The following is a 16,320-nucleotide window of genomic DNA, read 5'->3' as shown; positions in this document are numbered from 1 at the left end:
ACTGGTGATCCCTGTCTTTTTGTTTTTCTGCCTGGTCGATTTTCAGTTTGGCTATGCTGAATTCAAGCTCCTGCTGCCTAAACCGCAGCTCTTGCTTCTTGAATTCAAGCATAGCCTCCCCATCAACACTGGCAGAGGAAACGTTAGACATTACATCCTCCCTGTCCTCGTGGTCGTGATGGATCAGTGCAGCGGCAGAACCGTCGGTTCTGCCAGTGAGAGCAGCCCCACCACCTTCTGCACTGTCCTCGGAAGTTATAGCGTCAAGCTGCGCTTCTTGCCACGCCACGATTCTCTGGATCATTTCCAATTTAGTGCCTTGAGAGGAAACCCCTCTCTCCGCACACATCTTCTTCAATGTTTCAGATTTCGAAGCATTTAAGGTTAATAAAGTATTCGTTTCCATACTGTTGATAGGACTATGGCCTTTTTAACGTTATATTCAATACTTTACTGCGTGTCCTGGTTGGAATAACCTGAAAACGCCTTAGCTCGTGCGCAACACTGGATACCTTCAGTCGTATCCCACCGCTGTACACCAATTTGTTAAGACGGATTTCTGAACTCTGTCCTGGTGGCGCAGAAGTTCAGAAGGCCAACCTAATTACTTGGAACAGGGTAACCTCTGGACAAGCCAGACCAATCAAGGTAGCGATCGCGGCGGTCAAGACTAGGTCTCAAGAGGGGTGAGGGTGACTGAAAGCCCACAGTGAGCACACAAAGCAAGAGCGCGTACAAACTACTCCAAACAGTTGTTTATATCAAAAATAGATACACATTTATTATAAGGCCTTGAAACTAATAACCACAGTAAAAGCAGCAATATACAACGATATTAAACCAACACATACACTATCCACCCAATATATATACAGAATACACAGTTTCACAGCATTAGCAGCACGAAATATGTTATCCACCTGCAGGGGAAGGAAAACAGGCAGTGCGAACCAATGCGTGTGATATGTCCGCCTTCTGAGGCCCCTAACTAGATGGTAGTCCAATCCCTACGAAGAGTGGAGCCTAGCGCTCAAAAGTACCTGCACACGCCGGTGCCAATGGGCAGAAGGTGAAGCTCTTCGGAGGACGTTGAACAGCTCTGTAGGGAGCTCTAATGAAGGCGAACACGGTCCGCGACTCTAGCGCAGCCTCCACTGTGAGGCAGAAGCAGGGCGCGAGTACGGACAAGGAGTGCTGTATTCACAGCGGGGAAAAGCAAAGGGCACTGCAGGAGGGCGACCAGATCCTAGCTAATCTACTCACCGGTCCCCGAAGCAAGCAGGCCCGAGCTTCTCCTCGATAGATGCAGCTTCTGGCAGGTTCTGAAGAGCAGGGAACGTCTCGTCGTCGTGCAGAGTAAAAAGACGTCCCGATCGAAGAAACAAGCACAGTTTTGTCGCCACAGCAGGGCAACGGAACGGCCGGGTGTATTCAAGCCAAACGAGCACCGTTCACCTCTAGCTTAGGGTTGCTAAGCAAACGAAGAGTGTGAGCGTGCCCCGGACTCAGAATACCACCCAACCTGTCGGCGATTACAGAGCAGGACTCCTTAGTAAGCTGGTCAGTCAACTGGATGGCCCAGAGACACTTCCGAAGGCTTACGGCAGGAGTTGATGAAGGTGCCGGGAATAGCTGGTCCTGCTATTCCAATAGGTCGAAGCGCCAGTACAGGCCTTCTTGTTCGATCTTAGGTGGAAAGGGCTTCACCGGACGACAGCAATGAGGAGCAGAAGTTCTTCAGGGGGTCACCAGCGATTCCTCGGTCCAGCCTCGTGTTCGCAGGATACTTGGCTCCTGTATCCCTGGGTTCGTAAGAACTCAGGAGATCGACATGGTAGTGGTGTTTCCAGCTCCCTCTTATCCACGGTTCCCTTCGCGCCAAAACGGAGGGGAGCCAATGGGAGATCCGCTCATCAACACACATACCATACGTGGACCAATCACGGACCACAGTGGTCCCAGGCATTCACACCACCCTAGACTCTCTGGCACCCAGGATGTGTATTGGGACCAGACAGCCCAGCCCACATCCTGGGGGCACTCAAACGACATGTAGAAGCCCGCGAAAGCAACCGTGTTTCGCGGGAAACTACATGCCCAAATAAGGAAGGCCCCGGGTCGCCTGACCCGGGGGAAGGTAAAGGGAGCAAGACGGACAGTGGACGAGACAAAGGAGCCTCGTGGTCCGGCCATTTTGGGTAGCCGGGCCACCCTTTTGTGTTCGCGGCAAAAAGGTGCTCAGAACGGCAAAAGGAGCTCAAAATAAACCAAATGATAGCTGCCACCAGCCCAGTCCCTGAATGACTTGCACCGATCCAAAAACCATCCTACAAGAGTGTCTAGGGTCTGTAGAAGGCTAGAGACCCAAGAGAGCTGTAACTTAGCTTACAGTGCCCTCTTGTGTCGTGTTGCACTAAAATGGCGACACGATAAAAGAAACTACGGGAAACAGCGTTCCCCGGTACTGACTGTCTTAAGGGCATGTCAGTTTCCCCGTAAGAAAGGAGCGAAAGCCCAGAGGAGTACGGCAGAAGGCTGCACTTCTCTGGCAAAGTCAAGAAAACAGGTTGAAAACAATAGCAAAAAGTTTAGGGGTTGCCACATGGAAGGAAAGTTCCCTACAATAACGAAATCTTTCCTAACACTGTTGACTAGGATCCGGTCATCGTGGCTTAATAGATGGCCAGGACCGACTGACGGAATGTCAGACCCAGGACTGACTTGACTGATAGATTCAAGGTAGGACCAGTCCAGTCGATTAAAAGCCTTATGGGCATCAAGAGCTAGGAGGTCGGCCTTAGTTTTTGGCCTGACTGCCATCTCAAGCAAATTGAGGGCTTTTTGGGTACTATATTGGGTGGATTAGTGAGTGATGAAGCCAGTCTGGTCCGAATGTAGGCAATGCCATCATTAACCTTGTGGCAAGGACCGAGTACAATTTACCGTCTAAGTTAATGAGGGTGATTGGCAATATGAATCAAGCAGACGGGGTCATTATGCGGTTTCAGGATAAGGATGGTGAAGGTTTCGAGCATTGTGGGCGTACGCGTACTGGTTTCAGAAAAAGTATCTCATAGTAGTCCTTGTAAAAAATCAGAGGTAAATCTGTCTGGCCCAGGGGCTGTAGATTAAGAATTTAATGGCAGCAGAGACTTCCGCGATTGATATTGGCTGTTCCAATTGCGTGACCAGGGGGGAGCCAGGGTGGGGAAAGTGAAGGGGCCCAAATTGTTCAGCAGGACATCCGTGCTCGGTGGGGAGGCTGAGGCTGCCAGCGTGTAGTAAGTGTGTACCAAGTATAGTTTATCCTCCTCCGTGAGGAGGAGCCCGCCTTCATCATTTAATAAGCCGTGGACATTATTGTGGGCCCTACATTTAGCCAGTTTACAGACCAATATCTTGTTGGCTTGGTTTCCCCTGGTGTAATAATGTTGTTTGATCTTAAGAAAGGCCTGGAATATGGCCATTAAGTTTAGAACTGACTATGTTTAAGAAGCACCTATCCCTAATGGAAGCCGAATGCTTATGCGCGGCCTCCATGTGCTGGACCTCGTCCTATAGATCTTGCTACAAGTGGATTCTGGCCTGCGTGCAAGAGGTGGTGAGGCTTATGACCTCACACCTGACCGTCACCGTCAAGGCATCACATACCGTTGCTAAAGACCCATCGCCCGTGATGTTGCGTTCGAAATAGAACTATAAATAGAACTATAAACTATAGTGCAGGTTGGGGGGAGCCAGTAACAGAGAGAAAATGAAACTGGTGCATGATCCGATACGGCAACCACGTTAATGGTACTCTCTGGGATAAAGGGGACAAGGAAGCAGAGACCAATAGCATGTCAATACACCAGTAACCCAAATGAAAATGTGAATGATGTGTGCAGTCTACGGCAGCCAGGTTCCGCAGCCTCCAGATATCTAGCAAACGATGCTCGTGCAGGAGAGCCGGTGAGTTTCTATAGTCCACCCTTGAGGTCTGGAGAGTCTTCTCAGTGTCGGGCCACATTAAAATCCCTGCTATGACCAGGGTCCCTTTGGCGAAGACAAGCAGTTTGTTCAAGAGGCCCTGCAAGAACAGGTTATGTCGATCATTGGGGGGGGGCGGGGGGAGTATACAGCAATTAACGTGAAAGTGTTACCCAATAAGGGGACCTTAAATCCCATGAATCTCCCATTAGAGTCACGCAAGGTCCCAGTTCATGTGAAGGGGAAGGGAGTGGTTTTGTTGAACAGTATGGCTACGCCTCTCTGCTTCGTTCCGCTCGTCGCAAAGTACACTGGTGAAAAACTGCCATGTGAGAGTCCCCCTTCGTCAGCCTTCAAAAGATGAGTCTCCTGTAGGAAGATCACAAAGGGGGATAGTTTACCCAGCTTTGCAATTAGATATCTTCGCCTGATTGGCGAATTTAGGCCCTGCACGTTCCAACAGAGCATGGACAGCGTACTATCCTGTGAGTCCACAGCAGTGTTAACCATCAGACCCGTAACCATTTTTCCACACTGCCTGCATCTCAGAGTTCCACCCTGTGCTATCTGCCTTTGCTCCAATTTCTGTCCCAACTGTGGTGCCACTCCCAACCCCCCCCACCCACCTTCCCAACAGAAATCTCAAATCAACTCAACAAATATTACAAACATCTCAATTTTCGGCCGATAAGCGACCAAAGAACCAATATGGGCAAACCTGTAACAGGGGGTAGCCTGTCATCTAAGCCCGACTCCAGTCCATGAAAGGTCATTCACGAACCCTCGATTCCTTTTCCTCCTCTGGCCTTTTGCCACCTTGGTCCAAAGGCCCACCCTAGCTCCGACCCTGGTCGACTGATCCGGATCCACATCCGCCTGCAGGCCAGTCATGTCCGGGAAGAGAAGATGTTCACCCTCCTTCATTGTTGAGACCGATCAGGATTGGATAGGTAAAGTGGAGAGCCGTGGGGAATCCCCCATCTGTAGCACACACCTTTCTCACATAGCCATTCTGTTAGTGGTCAAAGTGCCTTGCGGTTGAATAAGGTAATGCCCGCTAGGTCTTGATAGAGGGCCAGGGTGGTTTCACTGAAGCAAATCTTATCCACCTGCCTAGCTCGGGCCCAAATTTTGCCCTTCACATTGTAAAAGTGGACTCTCGTGAGAACATCGGTTTTGAAGTCGTGTCAATCCGGTCCCAACAGCCGGACACAATGTGTTCTGTCCAGCTCCATCGCCTCCTCCACCGGGGCATCCAGTATCTGACGATAAAGATCTGTAATGTAGGCCTCCAGGTCACGGTCAGGTATTTCGGAAGGGACCCCCCTGATGTGACTGTTATTATGCTGTGAGCGATTCTCTGAGGCCTCATACTTGTCCCCCAAGAAGGCCACCTTCTCTTCCAGTGCCTCCATGTGTTGGGACCATTCACTGGTCTCGTAGGACTGCTCAGGGTGCGATTTCAACTTCCTCCACTCTTCACTCAGTGTCTGTCAGACACTTATCCATAGTGGAAACCATCCCCATCATCTCCGCCAGGCCACCCGGGATATCCTTTCGAATCTCGGTTAGCCATTGCTGTAGGTCATCCTTTGTGGCCAGTTACGGCTTGGGGGTCATGGTTGCCTCCCCTCCGTGGACCTGGGTCACTGTTGTGCTCTCTTTTCTGTTCCAGTCTTGAATCTGCAGCAGGGATGTGATGTCCGAGGATGAATGGGATTTTTCAGATGAGCCTAGGGCCCGGACCCCCGCCAGGTGTGGACCAGCCCGTTGAAGCAGGGCGAAGAAAGGAAGCTCCAGCCAGGCGGCCCCCAACTACTGAGTTGCTAAAATGGCAGTGTCACCTATCCAGGCTCAGGAGGGTCTGCACTGGTATGCAAGGGCAGCTCTCTAGAGCATGGATAGGCAGGGGTCGGCCCCCATGGAAACCAAGGCAGATCTCTGGATGCAGTCAGTGGCCCCATGACGTCCAAGAACTCGCTAGCAGGGTGCGCAGCCAACCGCACCTGCCCCGGCAACTGCACAGGACCGTTCCAGGAATGGGGCCCTCGCACCCCACCACCAGCCATGGGGCTGAATCAAAAGAAGAGGGAGACCCCCCCCCCTTCTACCAGGCCTCCCGGCACATACTCACTTCTATAAGAGTGGGAGGGCAGGAAAGCAGGGAGCAGCCTTTGACCGGAGGTGGGGGGGGGGGAAGCAGACAACCCAGGCAGTACAGACATCCGGGCCCACAGGCGCCCACAGGCCCAAACCAGCAGTCACACACAATAATGGTCACCGGGCAGTGGGGGGGGTGGGGTTGTAAAGGGTCACAGGCCGTGGCCCGCTAATGCCGTGCCTTTCACGGGGGCAGCTCCAGCCCCTGATGGTACCGGATTAATGGAACAAGCCACAGCTGGGACACGCAGCGTTAGCTCCACTTCAGCAGGAGTGATCCAGAAGCCGCCCTCACCTCCGCCGGCTTCCGAACTCCCGCCTCGCGCCCGCAGCCCAGCTCCCCAGGCAGGATAGACTAGATGCGGGTCATGCGAGAGGCCCCATTGCGCAGACACACTGGCCCAGCTCATCCGCCGCTGGCCTCCAGTCACAACTCGGCTCCCAGGCTCAGGAGAGGTTTGCACACGTCCAATGCATCTCAGGAGTTAGAACTCGGTCGGCAACAGGTACTCTGCAGGCCTTATCCACTGTTCATTACTGGAGCAATCAGGAAGCCATACTACTACACCACAGCATAATACCACAATGATGACATCACAGATTACATCACTAATTACATTAAAACAGTATCCGGCACGAAACATGGCCTTCAGCCATGGTCAGTGTGCATGGCTCAATATATTTTAATACATTCATTGGCACTAATCATGGCCTTCAGTCATGGACACAGGCCACATCCTTCAGCCATGTGCACTGTATATTTTAAAACACTAACAGACCACAAACCATAGACTTTGTCCTTCACTAGTGGCTACAGCCTTCAACCGTGTCCACTGTATATTATATACACCAAGCAGACTCTAGCCATGGTCTTTAGCACAATACTAGCCAGTGCCCACAGCTTTTGACTGTCCCCACTATATATTCTACATATAAATAGGCCACTAGCCATGGCCTTTGAGCATGAGCAGTTTGTACATATTTTACCCACGCCGACTGTATATTTTAAAATACCAACATGCCATAAGGTATGACCTTCCGACGTGCCTACTGTGTATTATACAGCACTAACCAACCACCAGCTATGGCCTTCGGCCATGGCCACTGTATAATATATACACTAACCAGCCACTAGCCATGGACTTCAACACAATACTAGCCAGTGGCCACTGCCTTTGTCCGTGCCGACTGTATATTCTAACATATCAATGGGCACTAGCTATGGCCTTTACCCATGGCCACTGACTACAGCTTTCAACCTTGCCCACTGTATATTTTAAAACCGTGACAGGCCACTAGGCATGGCTTTTAACCATGCACATTGATATTCTACAACACTAACTGACCACTAGCTATGGTGTTTGGTGATGGCCCGTGACCACAGCCTTCGTCATGGCCAAGTCCACAGCCTAAATTGTTATTAAGAAAATTGATAATCAACGTTTTTATGAGCTAACTTATTCATTATCTGACGTGATTATTGATGTAATCGGTTATATACAATATCATTTGTGTTATCACCAGTGAAACAATCAATGTTCTCATACTAAATGTAATTAGTGAGTGATGTCATCTGTTTGGTCATAGGCTGTGCAACAGGGGGTGCAAAGTTAAGGTGGGTTTAGCTGAATTCAGGGGTTTTGTTGCGTTAAGTTCTCACCTTAACGTCCCTGCAACTAAAGTTTTTTTGTTGAATATATACACATACACATACACACTAAAAACAGTTATGCAATGCCAAACTCATACATACATTAATCTAGGGAAGAATTGGTACTTCATCCGGAAAAAAAAGTCTGTGGGCCAACGTCGAAGCACCGCCTATCGCCAGAGTCCAGCCATCTGTATATGTTCACGCACTGTTAACGTTATAGGACATTTGTATCGCGCACTATCACCACCGGAGTGGTGCCCTGGTGCTCTGGAGGCTCTGAAAGAGGGAGGGAGGGTGAGTTAGTGAGAGGAGGCTGGAAAAGTACAAGAGTGCAGTGATGTGCTGTTGGCAGCTTCAGCCCGGTGGGTCCGTCGGCTGGGCCTGGGGTGTTTGCGGCTGGTAGTCGTCGTGTACTGTTGTGCGAGTCTGTGTTTTTTTTTTGTTTTGTTGTTGCAGTGTAGTGAAGTTTGTGCGGTTTGTTGTGCTGGAGGTTTGTGGTTGTGTTTGGTTTGGAGTTTGAGAGGTGTAGGCAGGAGGAGGAAATTGTTAGTGTTATTGGTTAGTTGGCATCTCTATCCTGAATTGAGGAGTTGGGCTTGCGTAATCTCACCCGATGGGGTGCTTGGGCACCCTGTGCCTCTGGAAGCTGCGTGCCCGTTCTGCATTTGAGGCCCCTTTAACATCTCGCTGCCTCCTCTGACCACTGCACATACCCATTAAATATAAACAGAGATATTGTAAAGGACAGTGCGCATGCGCACGCGAGCACACACACACATGAAAAAACACACAAACACAGATATATGCAATTTTCTTAAAGTTTCTCTGCAAACAGTTCCAACAACTAGTACAAAGCAAAGTCTTAAACCTACTCTTGAAAAGGTCATCCCTAAATTATAAACAAAAACAAAAGTTTCCCTCTGGGAAGGAATTAATCTGTTACTCACAGCCTGTCTCCTTCACACTCTGGCCTCTCTGCTTTTACGAGTGTCCTGACACTGCCCTCCAAAAGTTTGGGTTCTCACACCTCTTTCACATCTCTCTCGATTTTCACATGCACAGCTCTCTTACTATCGCAAGCACACCTCTTGTGTACACACGCACGCCTACCTCCCACACACACACCTACCTCCCACACACACACCTACCTCCCACACACACACCTACCTCCCACACACACACCTACCTCCCACACACACCTACCTCCCACACACACACACACACACACACACACACACACACCTCTCACCTCTCACCTCTCACTGCTTTCTTCAGCTTAGTTACTGCTGCTTCAGGGCTTCGACTAGCCCTGTGGATTCTCAGTAGGTCCCTACTGGACCTGGGTTTCACAAGAGGCCCTTCCTGGACCTTGACTTTAAAACGTGTTCACAATAGGTGTCTTCTGGACTTTCGGTTTGCAGCTAGTCTCTCCTGATCTTGGCTTCATAAGTGGTTTCACACGGGTCCCTACTGGACCGTGACTTCGCAGTAGTTTCCAAACAGCACCTCTGGACCGCAACTTCTTCACAGGAGGTTTAGCCCCACAATTGTGTCACGACTCGCTCCCTTCGCTCCCGTTCCCGCCACTTTGGGGCATGTTTTGGGGCTTATTCCTTGCTGGACATTTCCTCCGAACCTAATGCCACAGTGCTGTAATGAATTGGGAGCGCTAAATCCCTATTTTCCAAACTACTTCCCTTCCGGATCCATTCCAGGTTTTTGGCAGCCAGCATGCTTCTTTAACCAAATGACTGTGCTTCCCAGAATGCCTGGCCCACTGCTCCACCTCCACCCTTGCAGGACAAGGTTGGGTGGAGGATAGGCAACACCTGTGGCTGCAGGTGCAGCAGTCAGCACACCTGAGGCGTGTGCTCGTTAAACAGCTTTAAAAGCCTCAGTCTCACTTCAGTCCAGCGCTGGTCATCGTTTGCAGTGTTCCTGTTTTTGACTAGTCCCTGGTCCCTGGTTCCTTGCCTTTGTACCTACTTCCTTGTTCCTGTTTTCTTGTTTCCTCCGCCCTGAATTTCGGATTCATGCGCTAATTGATTTCTGCTCCCTTGATTTCCCTTTTTGTCTTCCCCTGTTTGCAGGCAGCAATTCTCAGTGCTTTCCCCTTTTAGATGCAGCCCAGTTTGTCTGTGTTCTATATTTCTTTGACTCTGTCCTTTGCTGCTGTTACCCATTTGCCTTAGCCTTCCTCTTAGTTTAGTTTCCTGTCTTTTCCTTGAAGGGGTAGGGAGAAGTTTGCATAGGTTATTTCGTTTTTCCCTGCTCCTGATCCTTACTTTCTAGAGGATCCATTCCATGTTTTCCATTTCACTTCTGCATCCATTTCCCATTTGATCATTAGGTGTGGTGTGCGGTGGTAGCTAGCTCCTGTGTGAATGCTTATGTTTTCCCCACTAATTTGTACTCCCTATTCCAACTTAGGTATTTAGTTTTCTGCAGCGGATCACGCTCTGCTGCCTTCCAGTCTCCGCCCTTGCCCTGCCGGGCTCTCCACATTGCAGCGGATCTCACTCTGCTGCCTTCCAGCCTCCGCCCTTGCCCTGCGGGCTCTCCACATAGCAGCGGATCACGCTCTGCTGCCTTCCAGTCTCCGCCCTTGCCCTGCCGGGCTCTCTACATTGCAGCGGATCTCGCTCTGCTGATTCCCAGCCTCAGCCCTTGTCCTCTGGGCTCCCTGCCCGGCAGCCTGCCTCATTCCGGCTGCCTTCAGCCCTTGTCCTCTGGACCTCCCTACTTCTCCCATTGCTGTTATAGCCTTTTCTGGGTCCCAGATTCATCAACAGGATTCGTGGGCTAGCTGACATTCAAGAGGTGTATCTCGTCCTCGTGAGTACAGTTCTTAAGTTCCCTTATGTAATACCATCAAGAGTGTTAGTACACAGATCCTGTCATTGCTGGCCCTCCACGTGGGTTTAGCGCTGTCAGTACCTGTAACAGCAATTGGGGGTAAGGTGCTTGCCGACTTTCCTCGCGGTCAGGTGCTTACCCCACATCCCTTTTCATATATTGGTTTTGATGTCACACTCTATTTGCACTCCTGGGTTCTAGCATACCTGAGTCGTTGTTCCTGGGTGCACATTTCCCTTGCCATATTTGCTGCCTTTGTACTCGCCTGACTAATCCTGACAAATTGTTCCCCTCCGGACATTGGTTTCGCACATCTTGGTAATGAGTATTTCTCCTCCCATTTCAGGGTCCATGTCAGGCAACTGATATTTTTCAATCCCCTCCCCCAACCACCGAATCCTCTGTTAAACCTCAGTTACTGGTGATGGCCTCTGACTTTAGCATTCCAGTAACCTGTAGGTAGGACATCAATGCAACACATCCCATGACTACCTTTCTCTTTCAGGGGCGCAATGACTGTGCTCACTGGCTTCATCCAAGTGAGCACAGAGTCTCCTCCAGTACACCCTCTTCCAGCCGGTCTTGTTGCCACACGTTTCCTCTTGTGTCAAGGGAGCACAGGAATGCAAGTCTACCAACTCTGGTAGTCCCCCTCTATGTTTCAATGCAATCTTTTATGCTCCTGGACTACTGGCTGGGTCGTTACTCACACCCCTCCCCGATAGGTGTTTCTTCATTGAAGATTTATTAAAGCGGATTGCTGGATTTTTTAGAGCGGACTGATAATTGTGAGATAGGCTCTATTAGGACTTATTACTGTATTATCGGTGGGGTCCCTTGTTTCAGGGTCGTGACATCAGTGTGGGCCTGAAAAACAGCAAATTAACCTGTGGCGTGCGTACCATCTTGGATTTCTCAGACATGGAGAGTGGTTCCGTGCTGCTTCTCTGCTCCGCTGTGACTCTGTTTGCATCAGCCTTTCAGCAGTCCAGGTCTCGAAGATTACAACATTTTTGGTTAGTGTCAGCAAAGGTTGAGACTTCCATGGGCTTGCAAAACCATACTTTTTAAACCGCTCATGCAAGCTTCTCTGAGGTTTTGGCCTTTGACAGTGTGTTGTAGTTCAGCGTATTTGTATTCCACATAGGGACATCACTTAAGCTACTATAGCAAAGAGGAGGAAATACATTTTGCACTTAGCCTCTGGCAGCAATTCCTGAAATCTCCATGGGCAACACTACCACCTTGTATTCTGTAGAATTTACCTCCACTTCTGAGGCTTTATAACCACTGGTAATTCCACCATACTTGTATCAAGACTGGGTGCTTTTGTAGCAGGTGGACGAGTTTCAAAATGCACAACATATAAGACTGCACAGCTTCATTGTGTGCATATCTTCAATTTAAGGTAATTTTAACAATATTGTTTAATTAGTTCAAATTTGTATTTGGATGAGTAAATTGTGTGTTGAATTAGAACGCCTGTACTTTCCATCACTGAAGCTTCGGATGACTGTGACTGCCAAAAAGTGGCTATGTGCCAGAGTCATTATCAACGTTGATAAATCTGGAGGATGATGCCTATGTTAGGAAATGCATTCTTAGCAAGTCATATTTTTAGATTGGCTTTCATTTGGAGCTGTTTAGACAATCACACAGTGCTCTAATGAAACGCTGGGCCAGAGAGAATTTCTGCCTTTTCCATTTTTTATTTCTTTTGAGGCTTCAATCAACAGATTTTTCTTTGCTGGTGCAAGAGCATGACATTATTAAGAGTTCACAAAATGGCAGCCCAAGTCATGAAATGGGACAGTCTCCAAGGGATAATCTGCTCTTAATGGCACTCTATCACACGTAGGAATGATATACAGGTATCTTGGTAGTGATTGTTACCCTGCTGCATGCATTCATCTCATTACATATATATATTTAAAAAGTACCTTTTCTGTGTGAATCTTCTGGTGCTTTATGAGCTCAGATCTCCAACGGAACCCTTTGCCGCACTCAATGCACTGAAAGGGTCGCACCCCAGTGTGGATCTTCTGGTGCGTGGTCAGATGCTGGCGCTGGATGAAGCTCTTGCCACACTGAACACACTCGTATGGCCGCTCTCCAGTATGAATCCGCTCATGAATGATGAGGGAAGTGTTGCGCCGAAAGCACTTTCCACACGCATTGCAGACATAGGCTCGCACACCGCCCAAGTGTGTCCGCAGGTGCTTGGCAAGATCAGCCCCCCGCATGAAGTTCTTGCCGCACTCACTGCAGCTGAACTGTCGCTCTCCATGGGCCTTTTTTGAACTTGGCTTCAAAGTTTTCTTGCCCGGGGAGGGTTTGGCAGATTCTCCACACTTGTCCAGAGCGTCTCCTTCTTGCTCTCCGATGTGGTTCTCGACTTTACAGAAAACAGTGCTGTATACATCGGTTGGATTGAGTCCATCACCAGCAGGATCCACCGGTGGCGGTACTGGATTCGGTCCACCCTCGCAGTACCGAGGAACCACAGAAGGCATGAACAGGTTGCCTTTGTGATCTCCCAAAAATGTGTCCGGTGGCTCTTGTTTTGCAGAAAACGGTTGCAGATGGTGCCCTTCCATGTTTCTTTCTATAGACTCTTTACCTGCCAAAGAATGAAAAGGTGTATGAGAGAACTGGACTCAGGACAGCAAAATGCATCTTCTAACAGGTTCATCCAATATTCTTACCGCACAAAGTAATACAATGTAATCCTGACCTTGTTAACAAAGACATTAAAAGCAGCCAAACAAGAGTGTTGAAACTGTCCCTATTTGGCGATTTCTCTAAATGGCATAATAAAGCTATTTGTAAATAATATAGCTATTGATGCTTTAACTATTTGAGCGCCCTTACGATACACAGCATCCTAAAAAGTAGCCTAGTTTTGCCTATTTTGGCGGGAGGGGATAGCAAGTTCTGTCCTCCTCCCCTACCCGCCACACAATGTCCTGAGTCCACAGGGCAAATGATTCTTTTTTATCTGTGGCCTTCTGGGCCCCCCTCAGTGGGTGCAGGAGTTTAAGAAGTTACAACACAATCAGTTCAACAATAACTCTCCCATCATCCGTCATCCTGTTATGTTAAAAGGGTTATCCTGACTGATCCCTCCCCTTTTACAGTCTTATTTTTTGTTTTGGCTTCCGATGGCACTTTTGGCACCAATGGATGTCAAAGTAATGCATGATTATTGGGCTGTTGGGATGATCTGGACTAATCAGCATAAGGAGGGACTTGCTTGCTTTCTTCCATCTGGTGTTCCTATGTTGCGCATGGAGAGGATGATTTAGTCTGTCCTCTATTTTTATACATGTCAGGCACTGACAAACAAAACTATTATTTCCACAGAAGAGCAAACACATGCAAGTCTGGCTCAGCAGCAGCTCCTAAGCAGCCTTTGGTAGATCAGGAGAGGGTTGAGTAGAATTAGAATACCTGTGTTACTTTGTAGTTTCAGGTGCACCACTGCCACCTCGAGTACTGGTTGGAGCCTACCAGAGCCATGTGTATATTATGCATTTATTGCAATGTAAGCATGTTAAAAGGCACAATAAATCTGGACTGTCGCACAGTCATGCATCATTCATTGTTTGTGCTTTGCTAAGTGGTTCTACTGATAAACCTGCAAGTGTGATTTCCTCCGGTATCCAGTATTTCCAACAAATTCATTTGCATCGAATTTCACTCATTTAAATGTTTTTCCATTGAAAAGCATATTGATTGAAGGAAATTCACTGGATTTTGATGGAATTCCAACACAAAAATACTCTTAAAGTAGATGTATGGCTGTGTTGGAAATTGGGTTCTTGGGTTGCGGAAAGGGTTACATTAGGAAAATGGGGTTGGGGAGGGGGGCACCCTCCTAGAAACTGCCCAATTAAAGTTTTCAGCACTGGACAGCTCCCTGGAACTTATTCATATATTTGATGGACCAGTTTCGATGGATATGCACTTTGCAACAGAATAGATAGCATTTCAATGGATTAATTTTTGGGGCTTTTTTTTAGATGGATTTAATTTTCAATGACACATTTTTCGATGGAAAGACTATAAACCATTCCCCCCCCCCCCCCCCACTATCTCGGGTGGGTGAATTGTGAATGTAGCCAAGCACAGTAGAGGATTGATTCTACTTCACAATGTAGACACTAAAGTCACAGCAGAGCAGCAGGTTTGGGCAGGCTGGTGAATATGTACGTAAGGGCTAATGGTTCATGCACAGGGCTCAGATTTGGAATAAGTGCAGGTGTTGTGAACTTGGTCAAAATAAACTGACTTTTTTTACTGGTACAAAAGTGGTACAAAAAAAGAAAATAATACCAAATCATGCAATTTAGTTTTAAAGACACATGCACATATGTTGGCTTCTTACTAAGCGAAGTCTGCTTGTGTTGATGAGAATCTAGCACCAGATACGGAGACATGTCCTTAATCATCATCATTGCTCTCAAAATTCACGGCCCTGCTGGGTGCAGGCAATAAAACAAAAAGGTAATTGAAGAAACTATATAGAAAGTCTGACATTCATGAGAGAAAGAGAATGAAGCCGATTTCTTTTTTTTAAAAAAATTTTTATTTTTTAAAGCGGGCAAATATTGGCATGAAACAGACATTGGAAGGAGTAGACAATTATGAGATGAGCTACTTAAAGGTTTGGTGCCTTGCGGACCGTTGAGGGGATAAAAAGAGAACACTGTTTTCTCAATTCCCATATAAGAATTATCCTCAGGTGGGATCAGCGATGCTGACTGTTAAAATGGATTTCTAAACTCTGGCCTAGTGGACAGAGTTCAGGAGGCCTCCCTAGTTATAGTGCCCAGGGGAAACTCTGGGAGTTCAGCCACACCAATCAAGGTAGCATGGAGAGTGGTCTTGGCTTAGTCTAAGGCAAGGTGAGTGGGGTGAGGGGTCCACAATGAGTCCACACAGTGAAGCGGTCACAGATTACACAGACAGGAAGTATACAAATACTATATTTATTATTGGCCAAAGAACACACCATAAAAAAACGAACAGAGCAGGTAATTCTATCACACACTACTACCAATATAAAACATATATACAGTGACTGTTAGTCAACACAAAGAATACAAATTCACACCCCCTCCCCTCAATACCTGAAAGGGAAGGCAAGTAACTGACAATTGCACCAACAGTACACAGGAATAGGAACCCTAACTTATTAAGTCCAACCCCAAATTGACTGGGGAACTTGTGCCCAAAAGTTCAAAGTTCTCAGACAGTTTTTAGAAGCTGGGAAAAAGTTAGGGAAAGGGTCCTGTGGATGTGAAGATTGGCCCAGATGGATGTCAAAGGGTTTACTGGTGAGTAAAACACGTTTCTCCCTTTTGGAACAAGTGTTGCCAATGTAAAAAGTTTTAAACTAAATCAAAGTTCTTCACAAACATTTGAAGGGTGGAGATGGGGGCACCAGTAAGTATTGTCACCACTCGCCACCTGCACTCTGATTTTTCCTCAGACTTAGCAGGTCGAAGGAGGATCGCTGGAGGTAGGGTTTTCCACCATTGGATCCAGTGTCTGATGCTCAGGAGCTGCGGGTGCAAGTGTAGTTCCGGACAGGTCCAGGAGCAGAATGTAACACTTTCCAATGGATGAATGCAGCAGGCACCGATGAAGGACTCTTCTGAACACTACCAGAAGCAGAA

The 16,320-nt window shown here is 48.1% G+C and overlaps 1 protein-coding gene across 6 annotated transcripts in view; it reads right to left on the bottom strand.

Annotated features, from left to right (window-relative positions):
• LOC138528604 (zinc finger protein 585A-like) overlaps positions 1–16,320 on the bottom strand; it is a 512,079-nt gene that overhangs the window by 459,662 nt on the left and 36,097 nt on the right. For all 6 annotated transcript variants that reach the window (XM_069640389.1, XM_069640392.1, XM_069640393.1 and 3 more), the window contains exon 2: positions 12,580–13,259. In XM_069640389.1, the coding sequence (XP_069496490.1) occupies positions 12,580–13,236 (657 nt within the window). In that variant the 5' untranslated portion in view covers positions 13,237–13,259. The remainder of the gene's footprint in view (positions 1–12,579; positions 13,260–16,320) is intronic.

Source organism: Ambystoma mexicanum, chromosome 7q, assembly GCF_040938575.1.
Source record: "Ambystoma mexicanum isolate Mex_15411 chromosome 7q, UKY_AmexF1_1, whole genome shotgun sequence".
In the NCBI taxonomy this organism is placed as follows: Eukaryota; Metazoa; Chordata; class Amphibia; order Caudata; family Ambystomatidae; genus Ambystoma; species Ambystoma mexicanum.
The sequence above is the reverse complement of the archived record's forward strand: the minus strand, read 5'-3'. Positions and strand labels throughout refer to the sequence as shown.